General features: G+C 45.9%; 1 protein-coding gene across 5 annotated transcripts; it reads left to right on the top strand.

Moving 5' to 3' along the window:
* Window positions 1-920: 920 nt before the first annotated feature.
* On the top strand, window positions 921-9,551 carry LOC143298739 (uncharacterized). 5 transcript variants are annotated; one of them, XM_076611669.1, is made up of 3 exons: window positions 980-1,276; window positions 2,910-3,149; window positions 7,311-9,551. In XM_076611669.1, exon 3 carries the CDS (start codon window positions 7,331-7,333, stop codon window positions 9,542-9,544), a length of 2,214 nt encoding a protein of 737 aa, XP_076467784.1. In that variant the 5' UTR covers window positions 980-1,276; window positions 2,910-3,149; window positions 7,311-7,330; the 3' UTR covers window positions 9,545-9,551. The 5 variants fall into 5 exon arrangements, with proteins under 5 accessions (XP_076467781.1, XP_076467784.1, XP_076467785.1 ...); XM_076611667.1 differs by having other exon boundaries at window positions 981-1,276; window positions 7,284-9,551; XM_076611666.1 differs by lacking the exon at window positions 2,910-3,149 and having other exon boundaries at window positions 921-1,094; window positions 7,284-9,551.
* Window positions 9,552-10,240: the final 689 nt, after the last annotated feature.

The raw sequence follows: 10,240 nt of genomic DNA, 5'->3' as shown, positions 1-10,240 counted from the left end.
CTAAAGCTGACAAACGAAAACAGATTTTGTCCAAAAAACAAACAAAACACACACACACACACACACACACACACACACACACACACACACACTCACACACAACAAACTTGCTGATGAAACTGGGGTGTATGGACACATAAATCATTTTTGATGATGCTATGTTTACCAAATGAAACGTTGTTGTGAAGAGCGGTGACGCAATACTTGAAACTGTGGAGTTTGGGTCAGCATTTGTAGAACGTCCGTCTGCAGCGCTCGGGTACATTTTAGCAGGTCGCTCTCGATAGTAGAAGGCTGAATATAATATAAAGCTCGACAAACCTTATCTTAGTCAAACAGAACGCTTCGCTGATAACAACATAGCATTTGACAACACCCTGATACATTCATACCGTAAATCATTTTTGGTAGACAGGTGTATTTGGATGGCAAATTGACAAAACTTTCGGGAGAACCTAATGACTCCCTCCCCTCCCGCCGGGGTAAGGAGGGTTATGGTCACCTGAAGAACTACTAGTCATCCTCCTTCCCAGGCCCATTCTTTTTTTTAAGCAGGTGTGGCCGGTGTAGCGTACATGGATGAGTCCGCACCTGGCTTTGACGCCTTCTTGAAACTGAAAGTATGAAAGGGAAGCAAACAGGAAAACAGTGATGTGTCTGCGGCACAACCCCGTCGTCCGGAAACGAAAAACGTTCCAGTGAATTTCATAGGCATGTTAGGCCCCGTATATTCGAGTGACGCTCCGAAACTAAAACTAACCGTCACACTTTCACTTTCTGTTTAATTTGGAACGCACCGTTTCCCATTTATCATGTAGACTGCAGAGTGCACTGGCCACAGGAAGACGAGACAGCGAAATCATCTGGTATGAAGTGTTGCTTACCATAGACTGCCAGTTTTGAGAGATAGAGAGAGATAGAGACAGACAGACAGACAGACAGAGTACCTATGTGTTGTAGAACAGGTTTTGATTAAAGGGTGGAGTCTATGTTCCCCGTCCGGAAATCGTGTCTGGTCAAGTTTTGTTTTCCTCATTCGCTTGCGCAGTTGTCATGTGCAGTCAGCGACCACAATGAGGCCTCAGTGTGTGAAGGTGCGCCGTCAGATTTCAAATTTTCAGTATTCTGTAGAGAGGTGTAAAATCTCACCTTTTTCGTGTTCAGACTTGAATGAACAGTTTGTGGTTTGCTGTCAGAGTGCCTGAGTGATCTGGATGAAAGCGTGTTGGCTTTTTGCTTGGGTCTCTAATTCCAATCAGTCTTCACTGATCTGAAGGTAGGGGGCACTTTTGTGGTTTCTCTATGTAGTACACACAACAACAACAACAACAACAAAAATCGAATGTACGCACAGCAGTTGCACACACGTATAATCGACATCGATATTCTGGTGTAGATTAGGTCAGCCGCATTGGCTTGGTTTCCCTGTTGATAAAGACATACCGACTGTGAAAATATATGTTGGAAGTTTGTCTTAACGCGATGTAATTTGAGGAGCGATTTTTATGTTCCTGTTTTGATCTTTACAACTGCGTTTATTCACTGGACCAACGTTTAACTCACTGTTTGATAGCACTGAATGTTTTAAAGCATGTGAACTGTAAGTAACGTTGCAAATGTAACTGAACTCTTTGGACTGAACAGCCTGTGAAACTAAAGAAGATTCATTATCAGTTCCGGCCTTGTCAATCACTCACAAAAGGCGGATCTGAACAGAAACTGCCATGGCAAAGAATACTGAAGGACAGAACTGTTGGTGAATGAAAGTAGGGTAATTCGGGGCAAGAAGCCCAGTTGGGGTCAAACGCCCGCCCCCAAAATATCGGAAGTCATGGCACACAGCGAGCCAATGACACTTTTACCGTTTCCACTTGACAGCAGGGAAAACAAACATCAAAACGGAGGCCACTCAGAAGTCAGCTATGTTTTCCACATGCATTTGATTGTTTTCACCTTGATTTCTGTGAAACCCATGCTAATGAAATTTCGATGCCAGTGTCTGTTCATTCTAAGCAAAATTCAATGATATTGTTCTGTGAAAGGATTGTGTCTGCTGTTGAATCATAGCGTTTGAAACCGATTTATCTCCTTTGCCTTTTCCTGGAAATTCTATCATCTAAGAGTTTTCAATCTGGGGCAAAACGCCAACAAGGTGTTGGGGCAAAACGCCTACCAGCGGGCCTCTTGCCCCTTCACTGGGCGTTTTACCTCCTGTGACTTGGAAAAGATAGTGAAGTCTTTCTTTGTGCTTCTTTCTGGCTTCAAGCGTTTTGCTTGATAGCTTTAAAGCAAGCACTGCTGTACTTGTGCATTCATGCATACAAAATACCCAGAACACATTCAGTTTCTACAGGCCATAAGACGCATGTAAAGAAAGGGGTAGACGATAGCAACAATGGGGTATTCAATGTTATTTGATATTCAATTACGCACGATACATATATGCTTTTTTATTGCTTGAGGTAATCTTGCATTTACGCAGTTAAGTTCTTTAAGCATTCCGTCATATGAATTCCTAATTTTATAATCCTGCCAACCAATGAGTTTGAGTAGAGCAACTGAATCTGGAAATTTGAAGGGAGTCTGCAATAATACAGGGGAATATATATTTCTCCCCAAGGATGTGTATCTTGGGCAGACAAAAGAAAAGGCATACATATTTCATTTTGCATCTGTTGCACTGGACAAAGAGAATGGGTTCACCATTGGTTTCCCAACGCGAGCTATGCTGTTCAAATGTAGTTTATTGCACTGTAAAAGGCAAAGTGCATTCATGCATGCATGCGTGTGTGAGAGAGAGAAGAGGGGGGGGGGGAGGTTTTCATGCAGATACACCGCCTTCAGAACAATCAACAAAAGGCTGCCCACTCCCATTACCATGCAGCATCTGGGCCTTCATTGTGTTCCAGTTGGCAGATAAGGACCATTCTTCCTCTCCAAAACTGACATTCAAAAGGCCAGTGGGCATACAAAAAACAGGATCAGCGGCCATCATTACATCTCCACCATACCGCTGAAAAGGAAACAGTCTCGAGAAACAGGCAAAGACGACTTACTAAGGCCTTTCATCTCTTCTGGAGTGTGGGCCGTCTACAACAGACCGCCACAATCCCTATCCCAGCTGTGTTTTTGCCTCTGTCTGGCTCGAGGTAAGGCCTATCTTCTTGGTGTCTGCATAGAGGTGTCTTCGTTAAGTGTTTCTCTGTCAGCCTATCCTTTTCTTCCTTTGGCGGTTCCATGTCAGGGCCTGTCTGGTGATGCTTTACGATGATTTTCGTAGTAGCGTTAGCCTGATCCAGCCAGAGAGAGAGAGAGAGAGAAACGGATAAAGCTATAAGCATTGCCAGTTCACTGAAGAAGGCCAGTTACACGGCTCTAAATGCAACGCGATTTATACCTTTTTGAGTATTAAGTTTGTCAATTGATCGAGGGGTAAAACGCCTACACTATGGCAAGAAGGCCCCCCCCCCCCCTTTTTTTATTTATTTATTTTTTTAGTTGATCACCTCTTACGAATAACTGTTTGTTTCAATTTTCGATTGGTTAGGCCTCTATCGTTTACACTTGGTTACGAAGTGTTGCGGCTTCAACAAGAAGAGAAATCGGACTCCGTAGCTTAAGGGGAGCCTCTTGCCCCGAATTATACCATCTTTTGTTTGTTTCCTGAACCTGTCACGGCGACCGTAATGCTGATTGCTGGGCGTGTTCTTTATTCATCATGTAAAAACTAGTGTGTGATTCAGACTGTGATTCACACACACACACACACACACACACACACACACACACACACACACACAAACACGCGCGCGCGCGTACACACACACACACACACACACACACACACTTATTCCAAGTACAAATTCCGCATACACTCTCACGGTTTTTTTAATTGAAATCAGTATTAGTTAAGAGGTTCTTGGTCTTAAAAAAAAAAAGAAAAAAAGAAAAAAAGAGAAAAAAGAACGGACAGGTCACTTTTGTCCGCTTTTCCCTTTAACCGTTGGGATTGAGTATTATGATGGAGAATGAAGACATAAGAAGAGAGAAAAAAAAGAAAAAAAAGGACAGCAGATAAAAAAAGTAAACTGCTACGATTAACCCCACTACCCCCCACGGTATATTTCGTTGGAATGTAAACTGCTACGATTAACCCCACTACCCCCCACGGTATATTTCGTTGGAATGTAAACTGCTACGATTAACCCCACTACCCCCCACGGTATATTTCGTTGGAATGTAAACTGCTACGATTAACCCCACTACCCCCCACGGTATATTTCGTTGGAATGTAAACTGCTACGATTAACCCCACTACCCCCCACGGTATATTTCGTTGGAATGTAAACTGCTACGATTAACCCCACTACCCCCCACGGTATATTTCGTTGGAATGTCCTCACAAATACCAGAAAAATAACAAGACATTAGTAATAGTTAATTTTGTGCTACACCAAGTAATGCGTAGATCCCCGATACTTCGGGTTTTTCCGGAAACCCAAAAGAAGCTGCTGAACTCTTTGTGAGTTTCGGGATTTTCCGAAACAGGCGATTGGCTTTTCCAGAGGCTCATGCTATGAATCAGCGTTGAAAGGAATATGTGTCGATTCTTATTCTCGTTGCTGATTGTCCTACAGTCCGCACAAGGTCATCTCAGTAATAGCAGTGATAGTAACAATGGCAAGAATAACGTTTGAAGTAGGCCGATAAAAATGTAAATCCTCTCCCAGTAATTCTGAACTCAAAACCCATGGGTCGGTAACTTCGCAATGCACACATAAGCTTATAATTATATCTTTGCCAAAGAAAAAAATATAACAAATAGAAAGTTAAAAAAAAAATCCGTACAAATTTTGACCATCTGAGGCAAAAACTGGTTTTTAGATCACACACACACACACACACACACACACACACACACACACACACACACACACACACACACACACACACACATATATATATATATATATATTAAACCAGTCAATATTTGTGCATGATTTAGAGCAGAAGATAAATCATACATATTCCAATTTTTTATTAAAAAAACCCCCAAAACCCCCAACTCTATGACTAATACTTTTGTTTCTGAGGATCTTGCCTTCTGAACTGAAGAAATGTCTTGGTGCAGAAAGATCATTTGGTTAACAGGGAATGTTGTATGTATCAATCACTATATATAATCTTTTCTGTGGTCGTCATCCTTTGGTTTCACATATTCTCATTTTCATGGTAAAACATATTCTTTCTCTTTTTTTTCTCCCTCTTCTGCGTTCGCTGGGCTGCACTCCCACGGTGTTCACTCAGTTGTATGAGTCGGCTTTTACTTGTATGACCGTTTTTAGTCCGCCAGGTAGGGCAGCCATATTTCGTTTTCAGTCCGGGGTGTGCATGCTGGGTGTGTATAGTAATTCGGGGCAAGAGGACCCCCTTAACCGAGAAGTCCTATTTCTTTTCTCGTTGAAGCCACGACACTTCGTAACCAAGTGTAAACGATAGTGGCCCAACCACGCTACAACATATCCCGAGTAATCGAAAATTGAAACAAACAATTATACGTGTGAGGTGATCCATTAAAAAAAAAAATTTTGTTTTTTTTTTTTTTGTTTTTTTGCCTTCTTGCCCCATATGTTGGGCAAAACGCCCTTTCGTGAGGAGCAAAGCGCCTAGTGTAGGCGTTTTGCCCCCACATTTCGGGCGTTTTACCTATCGATCTCATTACAAATATAATACTCAAAAAGGTATAAATCACGTTGCATTTAGACCGTAACTGGCCTGCTTCAGTAAATTGGCAATTCTTATAGCTCTCTCTCTCTCCCCCTCTCTCTCTCTGTGCACATATTTGCACCTGGGATGTCGGAAAAATATCCACCCTTAACCCACTGAACCGGGAACTGAACACAGGAAGCTCCAGTGGGCGAGAATCCAGCGCTCTGACCATTCGGCCCGTCCAGCCTTTTACAAGTTTACAAAACTGAAGATCTTTTAATGATATCAGTGGGCTGGAGGCAAGAGCGTGAAAGAACTTTGGAGTGAAAGGTCGAACCGAACTGACAGGCCTTTGGGACAGGAACACAAACTGAACGTAGTTTAAAACACAAAAGATCGTGTCGTGTTCACCTTGGGGACACCGAGGAAGATGAATATAGGTTACAACATAAATGTTCATGCTGTCGCCTTGGGGACAGGAATACGAACACAGGTTACAACACAAAGGATTGTGCTGTGTTCATTTTGGGGACAGGAATACGAACACAGGTTACAACACAAAGTATTGTGCTGTGTTCATTTTGGGGACAGGAAGACGAACACAGGTTACAACACAAAGGATCGTGTTGTGTTCACCTTGGGGACAGGAACACGAACACAGGTTACAACACAAAGGATTGTGTTGTGTTTACCTTGGGGACAGGAACACGAACACAGGTTACAACACAAAAGATCGTGTTCTTGTGGGAACAGGAACACGAACATGAGTTACACCACTAACAAAAGATCGTGTTCCCACTTTGGTGACAGGGACAAGGAAAAAAGAAAAAAACAACCACCAAAAAAAACACACACACAAAAAAAACAACAACAAAAAAGCAAACGTGTACTAACTTTGGGGCAGGAATACAAACACAGATTATTTGTCGCAAAACGAAATAACTTACTGAATTCACCTTGTAGACGGGAACTTATTTCTAAGTAGATGTGGTGTGTAGCATATGATATGGAATAGTCTGCACGCTTTGATGCCTCCTTGAAACTGAAACTGATATTGCTGCTGCTATAGCGGTACTGCAGCTGCTGTCGCTACGACTACAACTACCACTACTTTTACTACCACTCCTCCAAATACTACCTCAACATTTCCGCTTCATTCGAGCCCCCATCTCTTTGCCTAAGTTCGGCAAGTCCAATAATGAGGTGTAAAGTCATCTAAACAAAAACTATTTCATGTATTTTGTTCAAAGGATTGTCCATAGTATTGTACAATACAATAATCAACAAGTATGTCACCACCTCCAACAATACGACTTCATGAGAAAGATTATTTACATGTATTTAAACCAATATGTATGTATTGACCAGCTTTCCCAGATTCACACATAAGTGCAAACACACACATTTGTGCGCGCACACACACATTCATACGCACGCGTACAAACACAGACACACAGACAGACAGACAGACGTAATGATAGAAAGACACAGACAAACAATTAGAGATTTCTTTCAGACGTGGTTTTAAATTAAAAAAAAAAAAATTATTTATTTTTTTTTATGTATGCTTACAGACTGCACTCACTGTGTCTCCCACACAGCGAGAGACCAGCGCCCCGTCATGGCCACTGGAGGCGGAGGAAGCAGACGATGCCGTGGCAGCGAGGAGTGGCTGGAGCATCTGATGTGCTCTGTATGCTGGAGCGTGTACCAGGACCCCAGACTGCTGCCATGCCACCACTCCTTCTGCCTGCCCTGCCTTCAGGCGCTGGCGGCTCTCTTCCCACTCTCCTTCCCATGTCCCCTCTGCCGCACAGACACCACCGTGCCTCAAGGAGGGGTGTCGACGTTTCCGAACAACTTCCACCTCCGCTCCGAGGATCTAGAGGAGGCACGGCGAGTGGAGGAGGAAGTGAACAACTCAAATCTGGGCAACGCGGAGGCCTCACCTCCACAGCAGGCAGCCCCTCACCGGCCGGCAGACACGGCGACCACCTCACTGTTGGAAGCTGCGCTCCTCGCGGGGCGATTTAACACAGAGGAAGTGGAAAGCGCCGTCGACTTTCAGCGCATCTTGCTCGAGTCCATTCTCTCAGAGCAAAGAGAAGAAGACGAGGACCTTCACAGAGTGCTGCAAATGAGCCTAGAGACACACTACCACAATTGGCCCACGGAACCAGCCAGCCCGGAACCAGGGCAGCGACAGCCGCGAGATTTCCAGGCAGCTGTCAGACAGCACAGTCGGCATCGGCAGTTTGGAGACCCCAGACAGCAACAGCTGTTGTTGCAACAGCGATTAGTTGAAGAGGAAGAGCAAGAAGAAGATGATGAGGACCTTCAGAGAGTGCTGGATACGGGCCTGGAGACACACCAGCACAACTGGCCCACAGAAGCAGCCAGCCTGCTGCCGTGGCAGCAACAGCCGGGAGATCTCCAGGCCGCCTTGGCCTCGGAAGCCCTCAGACAGTGGAGTCAACGTCGGCAATTTCAGGACCCTGGACAGCAACAGCAACTTCCAATGCCCCGGGAATGTACTAGGTCAGGAGAGCAGCATCAGCATCAGCATAGGGTAGCGCCAGAACCGAGCGAACTGGAGGGCATTTTGAGGCGCCGTTTAAACCGACTAGAAGAACGATCACAAGGGGAAGGTCAGAGGGAAAAACACGAGCAACGACAGCAGCAGGCAGGAGGGGAGGAGCAACACAGTGAGTTACACCAAGCTTTCAAACGTTTCCAAAGCAAACGGAGAGCAGAGCAAGCCAGCACAGAAGAAGGCAGAAATGTTCAAGAACAACCAAGACATGCAGAGGAACGAGAACAGGACCAGCTGATAGACCAGAGTCACCAAAGTGATGCGGAACATGCCGAGGAAAGCGTCAGTGACTTTCAAGGCATCTCGTTCGATTGTTTTGTCATAGTGCGAGGAGAGGAAGAGGACTTTCAGAGTGTGCTGGATACGCGCCTGGAGACACACCAGCACAACTGGCGCACGGAAGCAGCCAGCCCGGAGACAGGACAGCAACAGCCAGGAGATCTCCAGGTCGCCTTGGCCTTGGAAGCCCTCAGACAGTGGTGTCAGCGTCGGCAAATTGGAGACCTTGGACAGCAACAGCAATGTGCGATGCCCTGGGAATGTACAAAGTCAGGAGAGCAGCAGCAGCAACAACAACAACATAGCGTAGCGCAAGAACGGAACGAACTGGAGGGCATTTCGAGGCGGCGTTTAAACCGACGAGAAGAACGATCACGAGGGGAAGGTCAGAAAGAAGAACATGAGGAACAGCAGGCCAGGGGAGAGGAGCAGGAGAGTGAGTTACACCAAGCTTTCAAACGTTTCCAAAGCAAACGGAGAGCAGAGCAAGCCAGCACAGAAGAAGGCAGAACTGTGCAAGAACAACCAAGACCTGCAGAACAACGAGAACAGGACCAGGTGAGAGACCAGAGTTATCAGAGCAATCCGGAACATGCCAGTGAAAACGTCGATGACTTTCAACGCACCTCGTACGATTCCTCTGTCTCAGAGCAAGGAGAAGAAGACGAGGACCATCAGAGAGTGATGGTTACGAGTCTGGAGACACACCAGCACAACTGGCCCATGGAACCAGCCAGCCTGCTGCCGGGGCAACAACAGTCACGAGACCTCCAGGCCGCCGTGGCCTCGGAAGCTCTCAGAGAGTGGAGTCAACGTCGGCAATTTGGAGACCTCGGACAGCAACAGCAACGTCCAATGCAGCAGAAATGTACAAAGTCAGGAGAGCAGCAGCAGCGGCAGCAACATAGCACAGCGTCAGAACTGAACGAGCTGGAAAACGTCTGGAGTTGCCGTTTAAACTGACGAGAACAACATTTTCAAGGGGAAGGTCAGGGAGAAGAACATGAGCAACAGCAGGCCAAGGGAGAGGAGCAGGAGAGTGAGTTACACCAAGCTTTCAAACGTTTCCAAAGCAAACGGAGAGCAGAGCAAGCCAGCACAGAAGAAGGCAGAAATGTTCAAGAACAACCAGGACATGCAGAGGAACGAGAACAGGACCAGCTGATAGACCAGAGTCACCAAAGTGATTCGGAACATGCCGAGGAAAACGTCAGTGACTTTCAAGGCATCTCGTTCGATTGTTTTGTCATAGTGCGAGGAGAGGAAGAGGACTTTCAGAGTGTGCTGGATACAAGCCTGGAGACACACCAGCACAATTGGCCCACGGAAGCAGCCAGCCCGGAGCCAGGACAGCAACAGCCAGGGGATCTCCAGGCCGCTGTGGCCTCGGAAGCCCTCAGACAGTGGAGTCAGCGTCGGCAATTTGGAGACCTCGGACAGCAATGGCAATGTCCGATGCCCTGGGAAAGTACAAGGTCAGGAGAGCAGCAGCAACAACATAGCGTAGCGCAAGAACGGAACGAACTGGAGGGCATTTCGAGGCGCCGTTTAAACCAACGAGACGAACGATCACAAGGGGAAGGTGAGAGAGAAGAACATGAGCAAAAGCAGGCCAGGGGAGAGGAGCAGGAGAGTGAGTTACACCAAGCTTTCAAACGT

This window comes from Babylonia areolata, chromosome 24 (assembly GCF_041734735.1).
Source record: "Babylonia areolata isolate BAREFJ2019XMU chromosome 24, ASM4173473v1, whole genome shotgun sequence".
NCBI classification, from domain to species: Eukaryota; Metazoa; Mollusca; class Gastropoda; order Neogastropoda; family Buccinidae; genus Babylonia; species Babylonia areolata.
Note: the sequence above shows the minus strand (reverse complement) of the source record. Positions and strands in the feature narration are given on the sequence as shown.